This window comes from Pteropus medius, unplaced genomic scaffold (genome assembly GCF_902729225.1).
Source record: "Pteropus medius unplaced genomic scaffold, Ma_sr-lr_union100, whole genome shotgun sequence".
Taxonomy (NCBI): domain Eukaryota; kingdom Metazoa; phylum Chordata; class Mammalia; order Chiroptera; family Pteropodidae; genus Pteropus; species Pteropus medius.
The window spans coordinates 4,152,704-4,179,625 of record NW_024349797.1 but is presented as its reverse complement, the minus strand read 5'-3'; the positions used below and the strand labels follow the sequence as shown (position 1 = coordinate 4,179,625).

At 47.3% G+C, this 26,922-nt stretch overlaps 1 protein-coding gene across 1 annotated transcript in view; it reads right to left on the bottom strand.

Annotated features, from left to right (window-relative positions):
* ESRRB (estrogen related receptor beta) overlaps positions 1-10,562 on the bottom strand; it is a 101,901-nt gene extending 91,339 nt beyond the window's left edge. Inside the window, exon 1 of the mRNA XM_039883878.1 lies at positions 10,501-10,562. Within this exon, the coding sequence (XP_039739812.1) occupies positions 10,501-10,550 (50 nt within the window). The 5' untranslated portion in view covers positions 10,551-10,562. The remainder of the gene's footprint in view (positions 1-10,500) is intronic.
* Between the last annotated feature and the right edge of the window lie 16,360 nt (positions 10,563-26,922).

The window sequence follows — 26,922 nt, the reverse complement described above, 5'->3', positions numbered from 1 at the left end:
TGGCTTCCAAGGTGCAGCAAGGGTGGCTTCCAATTGCAGAGTCTCAGGTTCTAGGAGTCTGGCCCCCAACCTACTTGTCAGGGAAACGTCAGGCAGAGGCAGGTCCCTGAAAAGACGGTTTGCCCCGTTGCTCCCTAAAGCGAAACTCACCAGCTCTGGGTGCTATGTTAGGAGACTTCTTCATTAGGAGACCTCATTCTGCAGATTTACTTACCTCATTGAACTCTATCGATATGTCTGGATGACAGAAATCACTTGTACCCACTAGCTTCTAAGGACATGGGCAACCTAATAAGTTAATATTGGCAAAAGTTAAAGATAGTCATTTAAAAAACAATTTGAAAACATTCAACAAATAATCATTCTTTTGGGCTTCGTTAAAAGCAGAAAAAATAAGGGAAATGTGTTTCATAATCAGAACAACTTAAGAAAAACACCCATGGGTAGGGTTGCCAGATTTAACAAATATTGCATGGGACATACTTATACTAAAAGATTTTTCGTTGTTTATCTACAATCCAAATTTAACTGGGCATCCTGTATTTTATCGGGCAACTCTATCCATGAGCCTGAGGATATAGGGATTCATTCAGAAGAAATTTCCTATTCATCACCCCCACCATAAATCGGTAATGCCTTCTCTAATCCTCTTGTGTTACATATGGAAACCCAAGCTACATTGATTGCATTAAACAAAGTAATCAGTTCAAGCATCCCATCTCACTGCCGAGGACTCTTACTGTGACGCTATGTCAAAGGAATGAAAACTAACTTCCGAAAGATAACATCAAGAAATTAATAAGAACATTGAACGTTTAATGTATACCCACTATGTGCTTGGCACTTGTGAATTATCTCTTCACAATTTAATCTTCACAATGACCTTGGGAGGTAGATACTATTAGTTCAAAGTAAAAAGAGTGACTCTAAGTCTAATTTCTGTAGTACTTGTGAAGGCATGTAAATTTCTGGTCAATTACTTCCCATGGAAAGAAGGGGAGGGAAACCAAGAAGGACTCTATCCCATCAGCAAACCAGCTTGTTCATTATGCAGTGCCAGGTCTGTTGAAACTGTCTTAATTTCAGTGAATCATCACTGGCTTGGGATATGGGATCATGGGAAATTAGTGGGTGGGACACCCATAACAGTCTTCAGTAAGTTGGCCTTACGACTGAGGGAGATGTGTTACACCTTAGGATAATAAACAGCTCATTTGCTGTGAATAAAGGCACGCTCAAGCCATCCCAACACTCAGGTGACAATGACATGCAGATTCCAAATGTTCTCTGTAAGAAAAAACACCCTTTCTCCTAATCCTTCTTAAACTCAACAAGACTGATTGGCTTTTATTATTCATGAATTAATTTTTTACTCAGGGTCCAACAAGGGAATTGAAGCTATAACATTTCTCACCGATTGAGGGGAAAAAGCAGATCTCGACCTGAGCAGCACAGCCAGACTCTTGCTGGAGTCCTCGGGGAAAGGATGTTTTATTTGTTAAATCAGTTAATAATCAATTAATAACCCAAAGCTTTGGGTTTTTTTTTTTTCTGAGAAAAAAATTGAGTAAGAATGTAAGTAAGGATATTAAAATAGAAAAAAATACAGATAGCTGAGGGACTCTGGTATATTAGGTGCCTCCTATTATATTAGGCTCGTGTATTAGGCTGCGTCCTATTTCCAAGGCACATACAAAAAATAAAAGCAGGGTGTGGGGAATGAGAGAGGTAATAACAAAGGCAGCACTGATTTTCAAAACTAACACACAGATGAGCAGTCTGCAGATGAGCAGGTCTGGTCTGGGAGGCGGCATGAAGAGTCACAAGATGGGTCACAGGGGCCCAGAGGGTCAGCTCCCTGCTGCCCTCTCTAATCTCTGCCTCCAGAGGGCAGGTTGAGGTACCCAGGAGCAGGGGACAATAGCCTCAGAGAAACTGAATGGCCAAAAAGGCATCAAGGGTGACGAGGTGACTTTGCTTCTCTCTTCACACAGTTCTTTTCCCAGCTATTCACATGCGCCAAGTCATAACCACTCCCTCCCCCCTTGTCCTCTGTGTGCCTTTGGTCTGCAAATGGCTCCTGAGATCTCTGCCAGAGGAACCAAAGAACTTAAGGGGATCGAGAGGCAGAGCATGGCATGGGCCTCAGAAGCTCGTATCAGTGGGGTGAGACCTGACACAGCATCCTTTACAAGACACATTCTCTTTTACTAGTTCAAAGGCAACACACCCAGTATTTCTTGGGGCTGGAGAGTGGGGATGGGGGGCTGAGAAACACCATATTCTCCTCTACCCGTCTGTTCATATTGCAGAGACCAGGCAGTTTAGCTCCCGGATGAATTTAGACATGCAAACCTGAAGGCTTTGTATGTTTATGTTTGCAGAAAAACATTTATGTTCAGGGGCGAGACACAGCAATCCTCATCCAGTTACTATGAGAAAACTGGTTATGAGAATTGCTTTGCACTTTTGCAGAAGAGAAAGCTGCAAGCTGTTATTACTGTTATCATAATTATTATAACCATCGCATTATTGCCGTTATTTCTGTAAAAGCGGTGTTCTTTCTGCCAAAGCTTGTTAGCTTGACTGCTTAGGTAGACAATGTCAACACACCCAAGAGACAAATGACAAAGAGTGAGGGTAAAAGGAGAAGGATAAATACTGCATTCTGCATGTGTGCCGAAGGGATGTTTCACCATCAAAAGCGAATGTTTTCTGCTGATCGATTAGGAAGGCAAAAACAAAAGGATACACCAGCTCATTTACTCTGCATCACTAAGACCCTAAACTAGAGCTCAAAGTGCCAGGAAGGGAGATGAGAGGAGAGGTTTAAAAATTGATTTAGAATAAAGTTTAGCACTTCCTGCTCCCCTCATTCACACCTCCAGTCCCTAGCGCCTTCTTCCTCGGGAAAGAGACATAACCAACTTGGAATTTGCCTGTATAAGGAGGCCCTTCCCTTCCTGTTTCCACCAGAACATGCGAGCAGGCCACTGACAGTGGACCAAGGTACTGACGGCTGAATCAGGACAGGGTGGACAACAACAGGCATTCTGCTTTGGGACGTCACCCAACTAGTTGTGCTCAGCCCCGACAACAGCCCGAACACACCCACACGCTCATCCATGCGCATACATACTCACACACACTCAGGCAGACGCACACACAGACCCACACACCCTGCACCCCTTCCCCCAAAACATATCAAATCAAAGAGGCAATAAAGGACGAGGGCAAACTAGATCCAGGTAGAATGAAAACAGAGGGGGAAAAAAATAAGTGAAGACAAAGGAAATTGTTCCGTCGTAAGACACGAGAGACATCACATCTAAAACATCGCCCTTCACGTTCCCCACCTCCCACAGCATTTCCTGACAACTGGATTTCCTTGTTCTTTGCTTTTCAGAAACCAAGAATGCACAAAAGGCCAGTGATGCTCAAAAACCATTTTCCAGGTATCTTAAAAACAAACAAACAAACAAACAAACAAACAAAACCAGGTAAAAATACCAAAACCATAAGTCTAAGTAAATATAATAAAATTTTAAAAATTAACTAGAATAAGACAAAAAGCTAATTTATAAATTAAAGTTAATTCAAGCAATTGGAAAAAAAAAAAGAGCCAAGCTTGGCTTTCACTGGCACCTCACATACGTACAGTTTTAAATGTTGCCTTTCAGTAAACACCTACGGTTGGGCATGAGGCTGACTGCTGCTGTAATTGGCAGGAGAGGACCCTGCTACAGTTTTAAATGAAAATTGATCACATTCGAAACCAGAAGATAAAAACAAAACCTTGTTGGAGTTTGTTTAACTGCCTTTTGACCTCTGGATGTAATGACATTGAGAAATAAAAAAAAAAACATTATCCAGAAAACCATTCCCAGAAAGGGTTCAATCCTGGAGATGCTCAATGACAATATTGAATAGACTACTTTACAGTCCTAAGGGGCAGAGAAGAGAAATATGTATATATGTATAGAGAGAGAAAGATAGAGAGAGAAAGAAGGGGAGAGAGCCACTTCTTTTGGACTAAAATGTGTATAGGTTAAAAAGCACAGCAAAACGAAGGTGAAAAAAAAAATTATGTCTCTAATCCCTAAGAAAACTTTTGTTTCAAGTTTATTTTGACCCAAGTTCATACAACTCTAAATTTAAGACATTCAGTCAATAGTTTTTTTTTTTTTCCACCTTGTCCAATTCCACACTGAAAGTCCCATGGGCAGATTAACCAGCATGCATTTTTCCTCATTTTAAGAAAGCATTTGACCCTTTTAGCTACAGACTGTCAACGGCTATATCCAGGGAGAGAAGGGGAAGTCGGGAACCTGAGAGAGAACTGCCCTAATGCTCCTCTGAGTGTGGTCATCTGTCACCCCAGAGAAGGGCAGGCCTGCCTTCCCGCCCTCGCTGGGTTCTGCCCAGCTTCGCCCAGGCCGGAAAAGTGGAGAGACTCTTAAGAAAGACTGAACTCTTCAGGCTGCAGGGACCGCTTGCCCTCAGTCCCTCTGTGTTCCCTTCCACACCATGGAAAAACCCCAAGACGCCGCAGCCCCCACTGGAATGTGGCCACAGCCTGACCTCTGCCCAGGCGAGGGGTGCGCAGGCGGCGGAGGCTATGTTTGAACAGCAGAGCCCCTCGCCCCCTTTCTCCCATCCTACAGGGGAATAGCACTACGACACACTCTCACCCACGCGCACGCCTGAGCATGCACAGACCTCCGGGCGCAGACTGCCCTAGGAATGGATGCAGTTTTTGATGTTTTGGGGTTCAGAGATATCTTCTACCACAGGGGTGTTAACAGCAATGAGAAAGGTCTTGACATCCCCTTAAGCCACCGTTTATAAATAAAGGTGCTGTGAGATCTTTTCTGTTCTAATCCTGATCAGTCCAGAAGGTGCTCTAGATAGGCAGATACAAGTACATTCATGGGGCGGGGTTGGGGGGAGACCACGTGCTCCATGGTTCCCCACTTGTCTGGGTTTTCAGTGTCTTTCGCTGGATGGTTGGTTAGGGTTCTCTGTTCTCAGAGACAACTTGAGCCCATGCTCTCCTATGGCTGAGCTCCCCACACACTCTGAGTGGGACCACATGTGGCTGTCCAGCTCTGCGGAACCCGGGAGCCAGGAGGTAGTCACATCCCCCTGACCACGGAACCCCAGGAGCACTTGCCCGAAGCTGTACGAGGCTCCTTTCAGAGCCCGCCTTTCTCCAGCAAGGCCCCCAGAGCCACAGACTAGCACGCATCCAACATCTTCCTGTCTTGTCCTTTTAGTGTGCCGGGCAAGTGAGGGAGGAAATGCCCCAGAGCAGCCTACCACGCAGGGTCACACTGTCGCAAGAAGCAAGGGTCACTTATCTGGTGGCCTAGGGAAGAAATAATCCCGCCAACTACTCACCTCCCCCAGGCACTACCCTGACATCCCCTCTGAGGAAGGGGTCTGGCTCCACCACCCATTTCCCAGGACAGCTCTGCCATGTCATCGGTGCAAGGTCAGTGGCCTCACCAGAGGCAGGGGGCGGGCTGGCATGGTGAGAGTTAATGTGCCTGGCCAGCCATCCCAGGGTCACCGGTCACCGTGGTGTGCAGAGAAGAGCATCTCAGTCCCCCAGAGCTGGTCTGCTAATTACATTTGCAATTATAAACACCACCACCTCCCTGCACAGGGACAGGGACGAGACCACAGCCACCGATGGGGCAACCAGGATCTAATCCTGCCCCAGGCTACCCCAGCCACACCAGGGGACACAGGGGCCAGCAGAGACCGATGGGCCCCATCTCCAAGGAACAGCCATGTACGTATGATGGTTCTTGAAGTCTGAGTAAGGGGAGACTCACCAGAGAAGAAACCCAGTCAGGAGTCACCAGCACTTACAAAGATCTTTGATTTACCCCTAGAATTCAGCAAAAGGACTCAAGGGCAAACAGGTGGGAGGTGGGCTCAGATTTGTCTGGTTCCAGCCCATCCCCATGTTGTGCCCTTCCTGGCTTCCGGGCATGGTCTGTGAACTCTCTACTCAAAGCCCCCTCCTGGGCCCAGGAACCCTGTAGGAACTACAGTGGCTGGGGAGGTCATCAGAGGTTGAGCACTAAGCCGTGCTGGGGTTCCCGCAGTACTATTTGGTCAAGAGCCACTGGACTCCCAGACAGAAGCTCCTAGGAGAGCTGTAGGGAGTTTGGGCTAATTCTGGGTAGCCCTCCTGCTCAAGCTGGGTAGGCACTTGGAGGGCCTCCCCTTTGAGGAGGGATGAACAGAGCCCCCTGACAGCTGGTAGGTGTGGGAAGGTGTCAGCATGGGGTGTTCTGGGTGTGGGCTAGACTTCACTTTGGAGGAGTAGATTGTGGTCTAAATATCTGCTATTCCTTCCTCTTAAATTAGAACCACAAGTAATTTTAATCACGTTAAAGAAGCCACTAAAGCATTTGGTGAGACAAGTTCTAGAGAAGGGCACTGCAGAACCGAGTCAAAAACATCCTGTGTCGTCTGACTGTCTTCGGAATTCTCTCTCCTTTTGAATCCTGCTCATTCATCCAGCCAACTCCATGGCCCACCCCCAATGCACACATGTTCTCAGTGTCTCTCTCTTTCTCACACCCCCACTTTCCTTGGCCCGCTAGACTTACACAGACCTTTCCAGTTCAAGTGCTCAAAAGAAACAAGGCATTTTGCAGAGGACTAAGGAAGGAGACAAACTTTTTCAATGAGTTTAGATTATCTTTAAAAAACGTTTGGTACAATGTCCAATTATTAGGAACACGAATCGAGCATGCAGGACAAAGTCACAAGGGCCCCCTGAGCGAGGGCCAGGGGCACTCTGAGAAGGCAGGGTTGTGACATGAAAGCTCTACCACAGCCCCTTCCCTCACAGCGCTTTCCCCGAAAGTCCCCTCTGTCCCTCTTCTCTCGGACTAAATGGAATATTTATTGATTACTCCAAATCAATAGAATGAAAAGGTTCCTGTTTGGTGGGCTAGGTTGTTTCTACACACACACACACACACATACATATATTTAAAGAAATACCTTTTCATATGTCCCAATTATTGGTAAAATAGAGGAATGTTTCTAAAACGAAGGGAGCGGGGGTAATAATAAGCTCCAAGAGGGAATTTCCAGTTGATGTCAGGATGTCACTGAGCTGGAAAGGGCCCTACCCAGGACCGGGGGCTCCTCATTGACCTACTGTTTCCTCCTCGTTCATCGCCCTCAGGCCTGAATGAGTCCAGCTTCCTATCACCCAGTCTCTTCCACGGCAGCCCACACCTCCAGAAGGGTGGCAGGCACCTAAAGGTTTATTTCCTAGACCCCCTCCCTTGGAAAACCAAGACTGATGTCCTCACTCTGATTTATTTTTAAATGTACCATTAAAAATTAATTTCCCCCTTTGTTTTGCTCTGGGTCACTGATTCTGAATTACCATGTGGCATTTTCTCTACGTGTGAACCCACACATTTTACCTTCGGGACAATTTGTTCTTTGTTTCTTTAACAGCAGTGAAGTGGTCACTGGCGGCCCCCCACCCCTTCCCCCCAGCATTTTACGCTGAGAGTCTCCAGCTGGTCTAGTCACCGACACATTTGTATACAGGCACGCGCAGGCCAGCACACGCACTCCCACTCCAGCTGATTATATATGTACATAAAATATTGATTAGAAATGGTAATGCAGTCACCTACAGGATTGGCTACAGCCAAATGAAAATGAAGGAGAGAAAGGTATGAAGGTACGGGCACACGCTCATGTGCGTGTGTGTTTGTGTGTGTGTGTGTGTGTGTGCGTGCATTTCTCACCTGGGAAAGTGAAAATAGCTCTGAAGCATTAAAAAACGCTCTCTGCATGTTAGCGGGTGAGGAGGGCTGAACTGTGGTCTCTGTGCCCTTGGGTTTTCTCAAGTCCAGGAATGTTGACTAAGCCACATGGGCAGAAACTGTGTACAGAGCACACGAACCCGCTCTAGTGTATGTTCCCCGAGAAACATCAGCACTGAAACGAACAGATTCATCCTACTGTCTTTCCAACAGTCCAAAAAAATGCAGTCCTGTTTTGTCACTTTGCTATCGGTGGCTCTAAAGCTAACTGGCATGAAACACTGGGCTTGAGATCAGAAAGACGCCTTTCCCTACACCAGCGTCTGACCTCCACAAGTTCGGCCTCAGAAATTTTGTACCCCTGCACCATAGCAGATCTCAAACCTCACCAGAAGGTGGGTACACATCTGTATATGGGGCCAGCTCACCAATGCGAGGGGCTGCTGCCCAGCGGGTCATGGACTTTGAGAAATGGCATCTCACAGGGATGCTTAGTTCCTCAGTGGAAACAGCAGGTGTATTTCTGGCTTTTCCTGTGCCCCATGGAGTGAGAAGTTAATTCCTTGCAAAGAAACCAGGAAGGGTAGGGAATCCAAACGGAGGTCAGGTTTACTTTATAAGTGATTTCCATTTCAAACCCTTCCCAGACACCCAGAACCTCTGCCCCCTCATCCCCCTTTGCTGCTTCCCTTACTTTCTCTCTTTGCTCATATTTCTCAAACTCGAGCCAGGGTTGCCGTCAACTCAATGAATTACTCAGCTGCTAAATCCTCCATCTCTCCTTCCTTTCCTGGTCAACATAATAAAAGGATGTACTTCCCCCATTCGAATTTTCATATTTATTGTCTATGACTTGAGCCAGGGACAAATACATAGATATTTCGAGCTCAGAAGTCACCTCTGGAGAGAAGGAGCCTAAATAATTTAAATATCCAATATTTGTCGCCCTTGGTAGTTTCATGTGAGGAAATGCCCCACAAGCATCAAGTACTGTTCACAGCCTCACTTACCCACCAGGAGGTTTCTTTGGCTGCTCCCACTAGTGCTTTCGGAGGGACCACCTTACCGCACCACCCCACCCCCATCCCACTGGCCATACAAGGGGAGATCAGTGTAACCTTTAAAGAGAATGAAAAGCCACTTTTCAAGCTAATGGAAATCTGAATCCATTATAATTAAGGATTCCCTTCATCTCTCAACCCGTTTGCCGCCTTCTGACACTCTTGTCTAAATTCTGGAGGCACCTAAAGGACCCTCTGCCCATGGATCTCCTAAAACTGGAACCAAAAGGTCAGCGTGGAGGGTGGGACAGTCCGGTCACTGACAAGAGATGCTACTGTGAGGTTGCCTCCCGTCTCACGCGTGGTCCATGGGGTGGAGGTAGTCTGTGCAGTAAGGGGGCGGGGGTGGTTAAAGCCACTTCCTGGAACCCCGTATTATCCAGAGCATTTATTTTAGGGATGCCGTGGTTCTTTGCGGGGGCAGAGCGAGCACTGACTTCGGTAGTTTAGTTCGCTTCAGAACAAAAAAGGGAGGAAGAAGAAGAGTACGAAGTTGAGCCGGTCTGCGAGAACCTAGAGTTTTCATTTTTTATAATTTTTTAAAGCCTTCCGAGGGACCACTCTGCGTGTGCCCGTACTCAGCCATGGGTACACCAGCCCGGGACGCGGCGGGACTCGGTGCGCCAGCGGGGAGATACTCAGGCAGGTGGGGCGTCGACGGTGGAGGGCGCTGGAAAGGGAACCGCGCGCGGGTGGCCAGAGCGCAATCCCGGAGAGCCGGGGCTGGACGCACCGGGCGGCCCCCGCCGTTCGAGGGGATCAGTGCCGATCAGTTCTGCACTTCCCCACGCGGCGCGCGCGGCGCGCTGCCTAAGCCCGGGCACCCGCGACTCCGAGGAGTCCGGTTGCGGGGCCCATGTCCGCTCCGACCACCCCAAGTTCCCGCCGGGCGAGCGCAAAGCCTCCCGGAGGCACAGATATCGCGCCCGTCTGTGCCGCGGCGCGCAGCATCCGCCAAAGCCGCGAACCAACTTTGCCTGCGCCGCAGCGCTGGGCTGGTTCCCACTTCTGGCGGGACGCAGGTTCCCCTCTGAGGCTGTGAGGGGCGAACTGCGCCCTTGACCGCGCGGTCCGCACCCCGGGGTGCCTTGGCTCCACCGCGCCACGTGCGCGCCCTCTGGGCGTCCCACCGGGACCGGGGGGTTAGGCAGCGCCGGCCACTTGCAGTTTACAAACCCGCACGGCACTTACGATTTCGCCCCTTTTCCGATCACTTTTGGTCCTCAGTATGGAAATAAATATTAAAGTCAAAGGGCCCTTAGAGAGGCTTTCTCGGACATAACAGGACATCCTTGCGACTTTCCCGCACCTGTTCTGGGCTTGCTCCTCCCCATTCCACAGAAACTCAAATATTTTCTCCCCGCGATAGGAAGAAAGAGTGAATGAGAAAGCGCTTCTCTTACCTAAAAGTCAGGGCTTGTAAAGTGGGGTGCGGGAAAAGTTAGAGGTGGGTTACCCCGGAGAAGGAAACCCAGGAAGTGTGTAGCTTTTCCCCTCCGACATCCCCCAAGTGCCCCCGTGGTCCTGGCCACTTCAAGAATGCCTAGAAGGAGAACTGCGACACCCAGGGCAGAGACGGCTGGACAGGCAAAAGGACAGACAGACCGACCAAGAAGCAGAGCACCTACTGGTTGTGGTAGCCGAGGGGGTCCGGGATGCAGAGTTCTGACACGTCCATCAGGCCCGTTTTAGCATTCCCAGTTGGTAGAGAAAGGCGGCGGGGAAATCACGCGGAAGAGCGAGTGAAGGGCACAGGCGAGGAGCGCGTCCGGGCCGGGGCACAGTAAGCGGGAGCAGAGTAGGCTAAAGCGCCGTGGCGGGGCGAGAGGGAGACAGAGAGCCGCTTGAGCACAGCCCAGCGCTCCCACTCCTGCACACACTTCGAGCGGGCAGAGGGGATGGGAAGCTGTGCAGGAGGCTTGGGCACCAGAGACTTGGAGCCCACTAACCCTACTGTAGCTTTAAGGCTGGGAGACTGATGTATGGTTTGGCTCCTATTGGCTATCTCTCAGGGGCTGGACTTAAAGTGACAGAATCGAGCTGGGGTGGGGGGAGGGGGGTGAGCCAGAGAGACTTCAATGGAATCAGACGCTTAGGCGAGGTCCCCACCTCCTGAGGAGCAGGACTGGGCTGTAGAGCCACAAGGCCTGCCTTCTCACCATTAAAGAAAAATTTGTCCAACTGTCTGGTGGGACTGGGGGTTTGAAAGATTTGCTGCTTACGTACCCCTACCCCACATCCTATCTTTTTAACTAGCAGGCCTAGCAAACTCACCTCTCAGCCTTTTGGAATGGGTCTGTTTCCCAGACTAAAAATGAGTCACATTTCTCCACTCTCATATCAAGGAGAAGAGGCCAGAACCTTAGAAATTCACAGCCTCAAACCCTGTGTTTGGTGCACAAATTGCAAAGGGTCAGGCCAGCAGGTGAGACACAGCCAGGCAGAGCATGAGAGAAACAGATTCCCTGTCCAGCTCTCCTCACCTGGGCCTGTTGGTTCTGAACCACTTACATATGACTAGACACATGCAGGGTGTGCATCTGTAAAATGCTCTCTAGATGTATAAAATGATGCTCTCTTCATTGGCAACTCTCAGAAATGTACCCAGGACATAGACACCAGCAAATAAATTCCTGTCTGCTTAGGAAAATACACTGGTGATTAAAACAACCAACTTACCTGCCACATCCACTTCGACGCGCACAAGTAGACACTTCAACATACACACCTGAATCCCCAGCTACGTACACACCTGCTTCCCTGTCTGCTGCTCACTCCATGGACCTGAACATTATGGGCTGCCACTGTACCAAAACAAGCTATAAGTCATGCCCCAATTCTTCTTCTGGGGCTTGTCATCTTTTGAGATGTGCCAGCCACAGGGATAATAATCAATTTGATGATTCAAATGAGTGTGGGGAGGTAGGTAGGTATAGAATTATTTAAAGGGGGGTAAAGCCCTCAGGAGAGACCACCACCTTATTTTCCTATATTCTACAGGAGACAATGAGCAGTAGGGGGGAAGACATAATTTTATCATCGAAATAATGTCTAAATGGAGTGTAACTGCAGGCAGTGTTCAAGCACTTCAGGAGGAAAAGCGAGGGAGGGCTGTGAGAAACCCCAGGATGGGCCAGCCGCTCTGGAGGGGCTGGGGACTGGGCAGCAAGACCGCCGATGATGCTTGACTTGGATAAATGGACCTGCGTGCAGGCTGGGAAACAGCTGAGATTTTTCATAAGTGCTGAAGTGGAGGAATGTGGGATTCTCCGCACAAGGCTCAGGCAGGTATCTCACAGAGAGATGGATGAAGATGTCTGCTAAGTCAGCAGAACCCCCAGCAGCTTGGTTAGTTTTTTTTTTTTTAATCACATAGGTACTTGGTCACATTAGAGACAGAAAGAGGGTGCAGAGACACTTCCCTAAGCTCCTACCCAACCACTGTCTCTTGCCACAACCTTGGGATTGGTTTCTCTGTGTCCTTTCTGGCTCCGGAAATCCCTTCTCCAAGCACACAGCAGCCAGAGAGCGCTTTGTAAAATGCGCATCTGATGTTCCCTCCTCGCAATTCAGAAAGAGGTCCCAGTCCTTCCTGTGGCTTATAAGGAAGGCTCCACATGACGGGCTCCTGTATGTCTCTCTGCGCCCCTCCTCAGCCCTTGCCACGCTTCCCTCAGTCTTTACACCTGCCGCCCAAGACACTCCACCTTCCAGACCACACCAGAACCTTCTGCTATTCAGTTCGCAATTATGTACATGTGTAACGGTATGAGTACTACCCCCCACTCCACTCCCTACACACACTAGATTGTAAGTCCTCTGAAGGCAAGGACCATGTCTGTTTTTGTTCACCAGAGAATTCCCAGTGCTTAATGGTGCCTGGAACATAGCAGTTGGTTGAGAAAGATTTTGCTGAATGAATTGGTAAACTGTCACAGTTTGGGGCGGGGCGCCAGAGCCTCCTGAGGGACAGCCAGCTGCCTCCGAAGGGGTTCGGGCCCTGGCAGGTTGTATGGGATTAGTTGGCTCCTTGCTTTGTGTGGGTGTACCATATTTAACTGGAGATAGAGCAGGAAAAGAAAGACACCTTCACAGCCCAGAGCAGTGGATGCAAACCCACTGGAGGCAAATGAGGGAAACTAGGAGGTCTGTGTTGGTTAAAAATCTAGGCTAACGCCTGCACACAATCATTATCTGCAAAGGCATAGGGATGAAGATAACTGAGGGCCTTGCTTCTGGGCACTAGCTGATTGTCCTCCAGGGCCAGAATGAGGTCCTTGAGACCCTGTCCTCCTCAGACTGTCCTCCTCCTTTGTGCCTGTCCAGCCTCCTCTCACACAGCCCTGGGGCGGAGTTCTCCTCCATCTAATCCCCTGCAAGAGTGAGTATGCAGGCTCTGGTACAGGGGAGATGAGAGCCTGCCCAGTAGGGACGCGGGGACCTGATCCTGCCTGACTGGCCCAGGCAAACAGGCCGGGTCACACACTATTCATGAAACTAGACTTTCTCCTGCTCTGTCTTTAGCCAGCTCGCAGGAGATAGGATTCCTTTTCAAAGCCAGGGTCAGGTTCCACGCCTCTAGCCAGGGAGATGGCAGTATAAGAAGGGCCGAGGACTCCTGGATCTGGTCCTGACTTCTCCATGTGATCTCGCCAAAGTCATCTATTTTCCAGAAAACCAAGGTGGTACAGGGGGTAGAGGGGAATGGATTCCTTCAAACTTGAAATTCATTCAATTAATCATCACTTCATACCTCTACTGCTCACCTAGAGCAGGTGCTATTTCTAGTCCACCTCTAGCAAAAATCTCTAAGTCACCCCTTCACTGTCCTATGTCCCAATACTGGCAACCCCAAAGGGGCAAGCTAGCCAAAATGGAATGGGACAAAATGTGTTAGCCACAGTAATTGTGGAGACTGTAAGGGGACAGTAGCTCACTTTGCTTTCATGACAGGTCCCTTAAATAGATATTTATTACATTCACAGAATCTTACAGGTAAGAGGGCTCAGGGAATCATTTAGAACTATTATCAGACTTTATAATTAAGAAAATTTATAAATTTATAAATTTCCCTGTATGGTGAAGTTGACCTACCCAAGGTCACGCAGTAACTAGCAAAGCATGCCATCAGTGGATTTCTACTTATCCAACCCTACATCTTTGTACACAAGTCTCTTCACTTTCCCTTCTCCCTCTTCCCCCTTTTCCCAAATTCAAGCTCTTTCCTAAGGAATGTGAAGCCAAACCAGAACAGTGCCACTGGCAACACCCTCCACACACACATCACCTGGGAGACCTGGGGACCTAGGCTTCCGTGTCCATACTCTTCCCCAGTAGTTTCCTGGGGGTTGGTTTTTAGAAGGCAGATAAGTAGGAACACATACCCAGACTCAGTTCTGCCCACTCCGTTCCCCAAACCTGGTTTCTCTGGGTACAAACAGCACCAACTGCATGGCGGATAGCCAGACACAGGTTCACACTCACCATCCCTCTTTCCCATCCCAGTCTGGCTAAGTCATTAAAATGGGCTGTCCTAACACCTGCACTTGGATCTCAAGGGTCACCAGAGCAGCCATGCCATGATCTATGCAGCCGACCCCAGCACAGCACCCCTTGCCACAGGTCTGGTGAAAATCTTTACCCTAAACAGCACCTGGTCTTGGTGTCTATCTTTCCTCCATTGAGGCAGCCTCCCCTGACACGAGCCGTTTCTGCACACGTAAAGCAGCAGCAAGCAGTGTCTCTTAGGTTCTTGAATCCCCTCCCTGTGGCATGCTGCTCACAGCCCAATAAAAAGAGGTGACTTTTCTCATCTTTCAAGCCAGGCAACTTAGTAGAAGCTGGTGGATTCAGCATGAGCCTAGGAAGGGCAGGGGACTTGATGGCTTCATCACTAAAAGACCCAATAGGAATTTTTGGACAGTCTGCCACATGTTCCCTAAGTCCAGTGAATGTGGGACATTAATTGTTTGGTTATGCCATCCCTGTCCATCACCCTCACCCACGTTTCCTGAACACAAGGAGTGCAGCCACTTCTTACCACCAGCCCAGGAAGGAGAGGATGCCTCCGTGGAACTGTCTGAATCACACTCCAAGCTCATTTCTCTTCCACCCCAGGGTCAGTGCTGGGGGAGGCGAGTCTGGGAAGTGCATCCATTGACAATCCATGATGACTAAGAAGGGCCTGGCCTAGACAGAGAGCCTAACCCGTGCATCTCTGGGGACGTGGCGGATCAGGCCAGGGCTCCATGGTTTCCAGGCCAGGAGAAATGTCCCTGGAAACATACCTCTGTGGGCCCTTCTCACAGGCTTGAATTTGGGGTGTGGAGTTATATATCTGAGTGGTGGTCAGCAGACTGGCAGCTCATTGGCTGGCACACAACCCAAGGATCATAATTAACTGATAACACTAATACAATGTGAGTTTGTACTCCCATAATAGTCTCCTGCTGACAGATAAATGCTGCGGAAACATGATGGTTTTTCCTGAAGCTGTAATGGGCCATTATTGGGGCAAGAAGGCTCATGTCCTATTAGCACTGCCACCATGACACCAAAGATAAAATATGAAGGGGACGTTTCGAGTGGTTAAATGCTCGCCTCCTCTCCCACCACCACCATCGTCCATTTCATTATCTGAAATCCCTAGCAGGAGTCTTGGAATAACTTCCAGATATTTCAAAGATCCATTCTTATTTTTTTTCTGAGCCTCGAGATCCTATTCTCATCAACGCAGCTGAAGAGTATATTAAAATTCTCTTTGCCAAAAAGGCTCCTTGCCACAGGTGCTGGTAACTGCAGTGAGCAGGCAGGTTATGGGGTCAGTAAGGTGAGATACGTTTCTCCATAGAAACGAAGGTCTTTCTCCCTCCTAATCATCAGGAGAATAGAAATACATTACCACGGTAATGGTTTTGCCCCTTGCCAAATTTCTGGGCTTGGGGGAAGGAGGAGAAATGTAAAGAGAAGAGGGAGGAGGAGAAAGTGGAGCGGGGGCGGGGAGGGGGGAGGAAAGAAGACTACGCCTTGATCGAACCTGGTACAAGAGGCATTGAACAACTAGCTAATGACCAAACGAATGATCTAAGTTCCTCTAGAGTGGATTGTGGTTTTTTCCCTCTATAACAGAGAAATGTGACCTTATTTTCTTCGTGTTGCATAGTAATTTATCATCTAATTTCCTGTGACTTTTGCATCAATTTAAGTATAAAACATAGTTGGTTTCAAGTAGCAGTACAATTTGTTTCTAGGATCTCATCATTGGTAAAAAAGGAAAACATCTCTTGTTTGATGATGAAACAACCGTAAAAATCTCACGGTCAACACGGGCCACAGAGAGAATGAACCATTTGCTTTGCAAACTCACAAATTATGCCTCCATGTACATTGCTATTCTCAAGGATAATTATCTTAGAGGACCCATAAAATACATGAAACTTTTGGAAAATTAATTCTAAAGTACCACACGCATGTAAAGTGTGGATATTAAGTGGAAACAAAGAAACAAGTTAGCCGAGCCTGTCTCCTTAGTATTAATGACGGAAAATTCTGGGAACCTTCAAAATGTTTTCATTTCCTAATGGCTCGATTGAGGTAGAACTTATTTCATTATTTTTCAGAATAAAAGGCATTTTGTTTTTGCTCTCATAAAATGTTTTTTGAAGAGGTAAAAAATAGGAAATGCTTTTAGGTTTTAGGAAAACTCAAACGTGTTTTATAAACTGTAAAGTGCTATGCTCATATAAAACGTGATTAAGATGATAGCTTCTGACTGAGTTCTTATATGAGCAAAGCGTTGGCCAGCCACTATCTTCACAAATGTATACTGTAACGAAACGAGTCCCATTGGTGAACTCTCCATTACTCTGAACGATGTAATTATGAATGGGTCAGTATCAATTCCAGGTGACGTCTCGAGCTTTGTAGCAGGGCTATCTCTAACATCTTTACTCTTCATAAACAATTGGGAACATGAACCTTTGGAGGAATTCCTGACTTAGAAGGGTGTGCCTTTCCTAGAAGGACAAGGCAGGAAGGGAAACTGCAGAACCAAAGAGAGTTTATAAAAATGGGTAAAAAGGAGTCAATGATACAAGATTTAATATGGATAAACACCAGTAATACACTTGTCAGCAATGACCCTAGAATGAGCTGGACCGCGGGAGAGCTGGCGGGAGAGCAGCGATGCAGAGAGACGTCTGGGGTCAGAACAGATAGCACATTAAGCGTGGGCCTCCAGCTCAATGGCATGATAAACACTGCTTTGGGGTAATTCTACAAAACCCAGCCAAGCAAGGAGCAGCAATAATTCCACTTTACTCTCTCTTACTAAAGGCACAGATGGAATTTTATGCTCAGCCCTGAGGAACTTGCTTCGAACATGCACTGGAAGAGTGACGAGGAAAGACTTGAAGAGAGGTGGAGAAGGTGTCAAAGGCTTCCTGAAGGGTGTCCGAGCCCCACCAGGAGACGGACAAATGTGAGACAAGAAGGGATGGGCTGCCCCCACGCACAGATGGACCAATACTTGGGTCCCAATGCCGCGTCACACACGCCGTAGGCATCGTCTCAGGTCCCTGCGACTGCCTCCTGTTTTCTCTCTCTTGGTCAGCACCCTCCTCAGGCCAAGTCTCACCTCCATTCCCAAGTGCATGAGATCTGGCTTATCGAGGGGCCTGCTGATGTACCCCAGAAATGCAGAAGAGTAGCTCCCCAAATCCCTCCCCTTTTTATGCCCTCTATGCACTGTTTCATGATTTTTTTTTTTTTTTAATAAACCTTTCAGAAAAGACATGCACGCCAAGCAACCTGCTGAGTCTCTCTGGGGCTGGATGGGACATGGTGGGCAGCATAGTGGCACATCACATCTGATTGCTCGGCATCTGTCCTCACCTCAACTCGCTTTTTATCACCCTCAATCCTCCCATCTTACACCTCCCAAATGAAGTATCAACATTGTAACGCTGGCTTCAGGCTGTGTTTTGTAGTGGACCAGGGCTAATACACAGACTGAATCGGCGAATGGCTGAGGGCCACAGACTTGCTCTCCATTTAAACTATTTTGTTATTTACTACCCACTTCCTCGGTGAGGAAAGGAGCATAATGAGGACAAGGAATGGATTACTATGAGTAGTCACCACATGAGTGACAGACTCACTGTTTCACAAAGGCCCGCATGGACCCTGCCCCATTCACCCACTCACCCATCCACTCAGACACTCTGGTTCTGGTTCAGTAGCCAAGAAGTTCAGGTCAATGGTGTCATCTGAAGTCAGCCGAAGGGACCATCTGGTCCAATATCCCTTCTCCATTCTCCTTTCTTCCTTCTCCCTCCAAACCCAAGAGGACAAGTGCAGACAGTTGGTGCTTGAATAACAAGGGTTTGAACCACTCAGGTCCACTTATATGTGGATTTTTTTTCCCCCGGTAAATAACGTGAATGTATTTTCTCTTCTTATGACTTTCTCAGTAAGGTTTTCTTTTCTCCAGCTTACTTTATTATAAAAATACAGTATATAGTCCATATAACATAGAAAATATATGCTAATCTACTCTTTGTTATCAGTAAGGCTACTGGTCAACAGTAGGCTATTAGTAGTTAAATTTGGGGGGATTGCAGGGGGATTTGCACCCCACCTCCTGTGTTATACAAGGGTCAACTCTGGTGCTCTCCTTTGCCCCTGGTCTTTTCCCACATTCACACCCACCCAACGATAACTCTAAGTTGCTTTTGGCTTCAAGCGCCAGGAGAATCCAGCGCTTCAGGAGCAGGAGTTTACAATCTCACGTAGCAGACATTCTAGCGGCAGGTCATTTCATCTTTCTGGTCTACCTCCTTAGCATATTGACTGTCACCTTCAGCTTGTCCCCCCATGATAGAGGGATGGTTTTTGTGGCCTAGGCCTCTCTGCCTCACCCAGCTGTGCCCAATCCAGGAAGGGGGTGTATGTAGATGTGAGTTTATGTTGGGAGAAATGTCACTCCTTATGTCTCTAGTTTACTTTGATTTGATTTTAGTCTAGAGGAAAATCCTTCCCAGGAGTTCCCCATCCCCATCCCCCCAGCAGGCTTATCCTCACATCTTCTTGGCCAGAATCCAGTCATATACTCATCCCAAACCAATCACTGTCAGAGGCGAAGTGGATCACCATGATTGGTTTAAAATACGTTTACTCCCTGGAGCTGGGGGAGAGGCTCTCTGTTCCCAGTACATTAATGTTCAATGACAAATCCGCCTCTGTTAGAAGAGGAAGCAGGAATGGCTGTCAGGTTAGCAATCAACAGCGTCTGCCACACCTGGTGGTAGACCACTGTCAGGGCCGTGGCAACAGGACACCATAGATGCAACCAATAAGAAGGACGTCATCTGTGCAGAAAACAAAACTAAAAGTCGGGCCGCTTTTTGTTGTCGCCTGGCTCCAGCAAATCAAAACAATGTCAGCGAGAAAATATCCTCTCTAAGAAAATCTCTTGTTGCTCTAAGTTCTACACAGTTGTTACATTTGCTGTTGAGTTTTAATTATATGTGTAAGCTTCAAATTAGCATGACATCGTTACCAATTCTTTAATACAAATTGCATTCCACATGGAAGTTATAGAGTCGTCACACACACAAACTTAGCTACGCAGAGTTTCAAGAGTAAATTCACAGCGGCGCAAAATCATTCAAGCTCACTTAAGGCCGTTTGTTCTTCAGCCCGACAGTCGTGTGTATCCCCGTGTCCAAAGGATAGGTTCAAAATAAACAATGAGAGCGCAGTGATTCTAGAGACAGAGAGTGAACTCGAGGTGCATTAATCTCATTCTTCTGTGTGACCGCGTGGAGTTCTTATTTGCGTTTAAAATTTAAAACAGTGAAACAGAGCAGAACTGTGAGATGTGATATTTGTAAGTTCAAATATTAGTTCCTAATGACAAATTTTACTGAATTTGATATTTTAGCATAGAAATTTACTCTTCTTTTTGAATTGGTTGTGGTTTGTTTTTAAATTAATCAACACGTGAGGGAAATTTTAATAATAATTTAATGATTATTATTAATTGGGATGTGATTATTTCTAAGGACAGTTGTGTTGTATAGAGGAGGGCAGATCCAAGAGCCGAAAATGCGAGATCTGCCTCCATCCCTCCTGTCGCCCCGTTGTTCGCCCCGAGCTGGGCTAGTGATTCTGAGAAACAGAGAAAGGTGACTGTCCACATTTCCCTAGGATATTTTTCAGGGAACTCATCTCCAAACAGGTCAGTAGTGACCATCCTGAGCCCCAAAAGTTTCTAGAAATCCCCTCGGCATCTTCCTCATGTCTTTACTCCATCTTCCTCTAATTGAGTAATTCTTTCTTTTATCAAATGCCATCAATAAAGAAACTCTGTATCTTATTAATGATATGGCTCTCTGTTTTGGTCCATCACTAATATTGTAGATTTTCATTTTATCTTCTTTTTTCACTGTTCATCGGAAAATGCCGACTGTAGTATGACTTTTCAAACTCAATGACGGGGGTGCAGAGGGATGGTGGGGAAGTACCATTTGCTAAGCACCTGCTCTGTGCTGGGCACCCACATTTTTCTGCCAGTTAGCCCTGACACAGGGTTATCAAGTCCATTTTCCATCTGAGGTGGCCATCATCACTCTCATCTATTGAGGAGAAAACTGAAGCTCAGAGGGTAAGCAACTCAAGACCAGAAGACAATCTGAGATTTGACCCAGTTCTAGCTCACCCCCAAACCAGTGCTCTGTATGCACCCCACTATGTCACCTAAATGGAGCCCCCACCAGTGCTGCATCCTGTGACTAAGGAAGAGACTTTTGTGGGCAGCCTGGGAACCTTAGCATAATGGAGAACTGGGAAAATATGTGCTTAGGTCCACAAGCAGGAATGCTTTTTGCCTATGGGATTGCAAAAGCATTATTTTTAAGCAATGGTTTCAAACTTAAAAAAAGAAAAAAAGGGGGGGGAAAAAAAAAGGAGCCCCAAAGAGTCTTTCTTTGGATGACACTATACATAGAATTTGTTACGTGAAGCAGCAAAAAAGTAGTTGCTGCGGTTTAGGCAAGCGGATCCCATTCTCCATCATTCTCTCCTACCCCCGGGCAGTCCACCAAACACCTTGATGGAACAAGGTGATAGAACCTTGAAGGGCCCCCTGGAGCACGCTTTAAAAATCAAAATAGTATCTCTAAGGTCAGTGTTCTCTAAAGAGCATCGAATTAATCAACCAATAAGTAAGTAAATAAAATAAGAAGCACCTCTACTACACTCAGATCCACGCCTAGAACGACACCCCCGAGGTCCCGGAGCCATGTTGGAGGAGGTCACGGTTAAAAGGTAGTAACCTGCCCAAACACCCTCGCTTTTTGTATCAATGTCCTTTGCCATTCAGAATGAGGCCGACTCCATTTAGGAGGCTGGCCTTGCAGCACACGTGTAAGCAAGGACCCAACTCATTATGGGTAGTATGGCTTTGTGATTCCCAACCAGCAATGTGACGTACAAATGGATTTCAAATCAGGTATGAAGCCAGTTACTAGGAATGTTAATATTGATAAAGTACCAAAATTTGCAAGCACAATGCTCTTCCTCATTTAGGACTTCATTCACTTGCATGTGCTTTCTTGAATGGGGGGCATAAGGGGGCATGAATCAAGATACAACCAATGCTTTGTGAACTGCAAGCAACACTCCATGCTCTGATGGGAGAGTGTCTCCAGGTAAATGTTTCCTGTCGTATATATATCTGGGAGAAGCAGTTAAGAAGCACCAGCAGAGTCAAGAAATGCACAGGGTTTGGAGTCTGGCAGACTTAAGCTCAAATCCTCACTTTGCCCTTTAGTAACTATATGACTCTGGGACAGTACGTAACCTCCCTGTCCATGTTTCCTCAATCTTTAAAATAGTCTGTTGCAGGGTAGTGTGCATAAAGCACTTTGCATAGTGCCTAGCACATAGTAGGTGGTCAACAGACACTGGTTCTACTCCATCCTTCCCTACATGGAGGTCCCAACCTCAGCAAACACTGGGAAGGAGAGCTTGCCTCTCACAGTGATCTTCTTCCCTATAACATGCTCATTGTCCATGTTACACTCAGACCCCCAGAATAGAGCACAACTGAAATATTAGCCAGTGGCTGACTTTACTCCCTGTGACAGCTCACGTAAGTCTTATGCACATGTTCCCCTCTCGGTCCATCTCATCTCCAGACCCCTGAGGATCTGGAGCACCATCTTCTCAGCTGTAATTGGAACATGGTTCCTCAGAACCAGCCACCCTCTGCCCACCTCACCATGAGCTCCACATCTGTATAACTCAAGTTTGAATGCCTGACCCATCCTGGCGAGCTATAGACTTGCACTCAATGTCAGGGTCAAGGGCACACAATCAGGACCACCCATTAGAGATGCCCTTGGTTCTGCTTTGGGTATTCGTTGTGATTCAAACATGGAAACTCATGCTGACCTAACACTTCACTGGGATCATAGTCCTTCAATAGGGGTTAAAAAAAATTGCCATTTCTATGGCTTTTGAGGCTTATTCCATCCTTGGAAATTCTTCTTTCTTCTACATACCTGTTAATAACACCAAGTTTTGCCTAGACAATCCTCATAAGTGTATGTATCACTCTCGTCTCTTAATCTTAGAAAAAGAGTCATCAATATGTAAAAATCCAAACGCTGACCTTTTGGAAGTAATGGAGAGACAGGGTTATTTACTTTCCCACAGCTGAACTCACCTCACCTCACTGCTGTAGCAGAGAAGGAGCTGACTACCTTGAGATCTCCCTCACACCCCAGCCTCCCACCTCAAGGGACCTCTCAAGGCCACCACATTGAATGGCATTAGACAACAGCCCAGGCAGAGAGGCATGCCTCTGACTCCACCCATCTGGCCTCTGGGCAGCCAAGTCTTCTGGGATATGTTGGGACCGTCTCCCTCATTTCAGTGTGATGAAAACACAGGGATGGCTTCTCAAATGTGTCCTTTCACGATTCCATGATCAACAATGTGAGCGAGCTCTCCGTCCAGTGACTGCAGGAGGGGCCAGGTGGCAGCACCTCCAAGCAGGGTAGGAACTCTATGTGTATAAGATGACTTGCCGTCTCAAAGCCCTTCCTGGATGTTGTCTCATGGATCTTATTAGCTCACGATCAGGGGCAGAGCAGTACCGTCCTCTGGCAAAGGGGAAATAAATAAAGTCAATCCACCCTCTCTGTGTGATATTCCTGGGTCTCTTCTTGGTGGGGGGTCTGTACAAAGACAGATATTGAAGATTAATAGCATGTCCTTGGAGTTCAGGATGGAACGACCCAGAAAGGTAGGCAGGTGCTTACAGATCTGAGACCAGGGAAATGGAGAAACAGTCCATCTTTATTATCTTTTCAGTCTTGTTATACTCAATGCTGCTACTGCGATGGAGCCCCGTGATAAAGCAGTCTGCAAAGCAGTCGACTTGGTGAGGTGCCTCACTTGATATAAATATGTATGCTAAGGAGAAAAGGAGTCCTTCAGCCCTCTCCCCACATTCCTGCCTCCACCCTCACGAAAGGAAGGAGGAGTTCTTAATCTGATAGGTTAGCTCCCAGGACATTTTCTGGGCCGCATTCTACTAATGGCAGGACCACTCTGTGTTAAAGGTTTGCATACCTGCCCAGGACTCTCTGCGGCCCACTTGACCTTCAGGGCTTCCAGTCTCTTACAGGCAAAGCCAGCTTGTTCCCACTCTCCCCCTCTCTTATTCCAGTTCCTCTGTCTGCAACTGAGCATGTCAGGCTCTGCTCCAGAGACCCATGTGTCTGGAGGGTGGGAGTAGGGAGCAGGAGTGGAAAGCAAGCCATGGTACCAATAAGTCCCACCAAGGCACACGACTGACGGTAGGTGCTGCACAGGACAGGACTGCCACCCTCAAAAACCAGGCCGCACACAGAGCAGAGCCACATGACAGTGCAACAGGGACGCAGGCTGTGGGCAGCGAGCACACTCTCAACCTGCCATGCTTGCCCAGGGAAGGGAGGAAGAGCAGCCACTGGCATGGGCGTTCCCATTCGAAGGCCTCGAAGCACTTCGGCAGCACCCTCAGGTGACTAAAACTAGGTCCCTGGCCCCCTGACTTTAGCTATTTTTTTCTTCTTTTGCTATTATATCCCTTGTAGAAAAGTCAGAAAATAAAAAAGCAGTAGAGTCCTGATGGCCTGGATCCAGCCACACCTGAGCAAAGGATCTGTAGGTAAGTAAGTGAGCCTTGGGGGCTTCGGCTTCCGTGAGCTGCATGTCTTTCACTTCCAAGGGTCCCAGCGAACACAACCCATGTTACCTTGATTCCTGGATCTTTCCCACACACTGTTTCCTCCCCCTTCCTCCTCATACCTAACTTACTCGAGCCTACCTCCCACCCATCTCTTCCCATGAAACCCAGCCTCTTCCTGATCTGTCCATGCAGACACCTGACATCCCTCCTCCCCTGGCCACTTCTGCAGGTGGTTCCAAGAGGAGGGCGATTCTGTGCCCACCGTCTCCGCCTGGGCAGGGCTGCGGCCTCTGGACCTGGTCTTCCATCCTGACTCCTCCCTGTGTAAGTCATGGGGCTTTGGGCAGGTTATTCAACTCTCTGGGCCATGGGGATAATGATCATACTGAGGGTGGTTCTGACCTGTGACAAGGGTATAAAGCTCTCAGCATAGCGCCCGGCCCAGAGTAATTGCTCGATAAATGTTTATTCTTTGTTCACCTCTCAAAAGGCACTCGCTTGTGTTTAAAGATACAATGCCAAGAGCGTTAATTTGTATATTCCCTATCCTTGAATGATTTTTGTCTCTGCATCCCTCTCATACCTGGCAACACCAATACCAGCTTTGGCCAGAGTTTTGTGAAGCCATCAATAGGGCCCGTCAAAATCAGTTCATTCCACAGAGCAGAACGTCAGAAGAGCAGAGGCGCTTACAACTTCTTCACTGATAGAATCACTATCATCCAGACCTAACCTCTATTTTGGATTTGCAAAAGGAAGGACATGCTTCAATATTCATCAGCGATGGTCCTCCTCTACCATCAGATTTCAGAGGGTTAGTTTAGGGCAGTGGTTCTCAAAGTGGGTTCCACCGGCTAGCAGCCCAGGCACCACCTGGGAACTTGTTAGAAATGCGAGGTCTTGACCTCCCCTCCCCAACCTGGATGGGGACCAGCAATCTGTATTTTAACGAGCGGTCAAGTCATCCAGAAGATTTGGGTGCAAGTGCAGGTTTGGAAACCACTAATTTAAAGGTTTCATAAATCCTAAGTAAGTTCTTAAGTCTATCTTCTTGCAGCCCATGACTTCAGTTTCAAACAATCCCAGAGAAAAGGACTTTTAAAAACAGTCACTATTGATTTTTAATAAGAGGACATTTTAGGGGAAAATAAATCTTATTGATCGTGCGGTCTGCGGTTCGCAGTGTGTCTTATTAGACACGAGGTGATCACCCTTTCCGTTTTCAATATCTCATTTTTGTCTTTTTCAACTTTTCCTGGAAGTAACACATACATATAGAAATGTTCACATATCTAAGTGAAGAGTTCACTGAATTTTCATGAAATGAACACATTTAGGTACCCAGCATCCAGATCAAGACATCAAACATTTCCAGCACCCCAATGTCCCCCTTTCAATCACTATTCCTACTCTTATTCATTTTTTTTAATTGTAGGAATATATGAAACAAGGAAAATTATTTTAAAGAAGGAAAGTTACCACCCTAATCATCTCACTTACACTGAAATTATTTCAATTTTGCTCATTCCCCTCTGCACATCTATATTATGTAGTTTTGTATTTCCTGTAGTTATAATGTACACATATTCCCTGCTACTATATACTCCTCCTAAGCATGATTTAAAATGACCCCATATTATACCATCAAAGTGTCATTTATTTCTCCATGTTCCATATCTAGGCTGTTTCTAACTTTTCACCTCTGCGGACTTCATGCTCCCTTCTTCTCTGCAATGATTATCTTTGAATCGGCTCTCAGATTATTTACTCTGTTTTTTAAAAATGCAAACCCTATTTTGGTAATCTTTTGTGCATTTCTGAGCTCCTCCCTGCATCTTAGAATCCTGGATACAGACTCTTCTTTCCCGCCCTCCTGTCAACTCAGGAAAACTTTTGGTAACACTGAGTGGGAATGGAGAATGCTAATGAATTATCCTTCTTCTGCCTTATTTGATGGGCTGCAGCTTGGCCAGACAACAGGCAGGAGCCTGGACAGCCCTCTCCCTGGGATGGAGGGTGGTTCAAAGAGAACAGTAAACCTTCCCTGGGGTCCCCACAGGGAAGCATCTACTGGCCATTGAAGGTCCAGCAAAGCCTCTTTGTCTTCTTGGGAGAGGTGGAAATCACGTGCAGGCAGTACAGTGAGAGCATAAAGTTGGACAAGAGAGTAAGACTGGATTAAAACCTGCAGAGAGTCCGGCTGCCCAGAGCAATCACAGGGCCGTACTCCGATGGGGCTGGACAGGAGCGGTTACTGATTCATGTGCTGCTTGTTCCCCATTCCTAGGGGACTTTACACTTCCCCTGGAAAGCTGGGCAGCGCCAAGAGGGCAAGATGAGTCTGGAGGGAGCTCAGAGCTGGGAGGTCTGAGGAGAGTGCTCTCTCATGAGCCACGTAGAGATGCACAGGCCTGCTCGCCGTGGGCTGGAAACACAGGCTGTGAGGTCTGAATTAAAATGTTCGCTCTGTCATCCTGGGGACAGTATAGTGGTGGTAGATAGCGCAGATTTCAGAGCTAGATTCTCTTAGTGTCTTTATGTGTAAAATGTGGGAAATATAGTATCTAGCTCATAGGGTTATTGTGAGGATTAAGTGAGTTAATATGAGAAAATACTTAGGCCCATTCAGTAAATCTACCCCTATATCCACTCAGGGGAGCCAATGTTTTGAAGAGAAAGGGTAAGAAGTGTCTGCTCATTACCTTCCCGCCATCATTCACATGCACAAGTGCCCAGCGAGAAATCCCAATGCTGTCCCCAACTCCTCCACCTGAGAAATCCCAATGCTGTCCCCAACTCCTCCACCTAT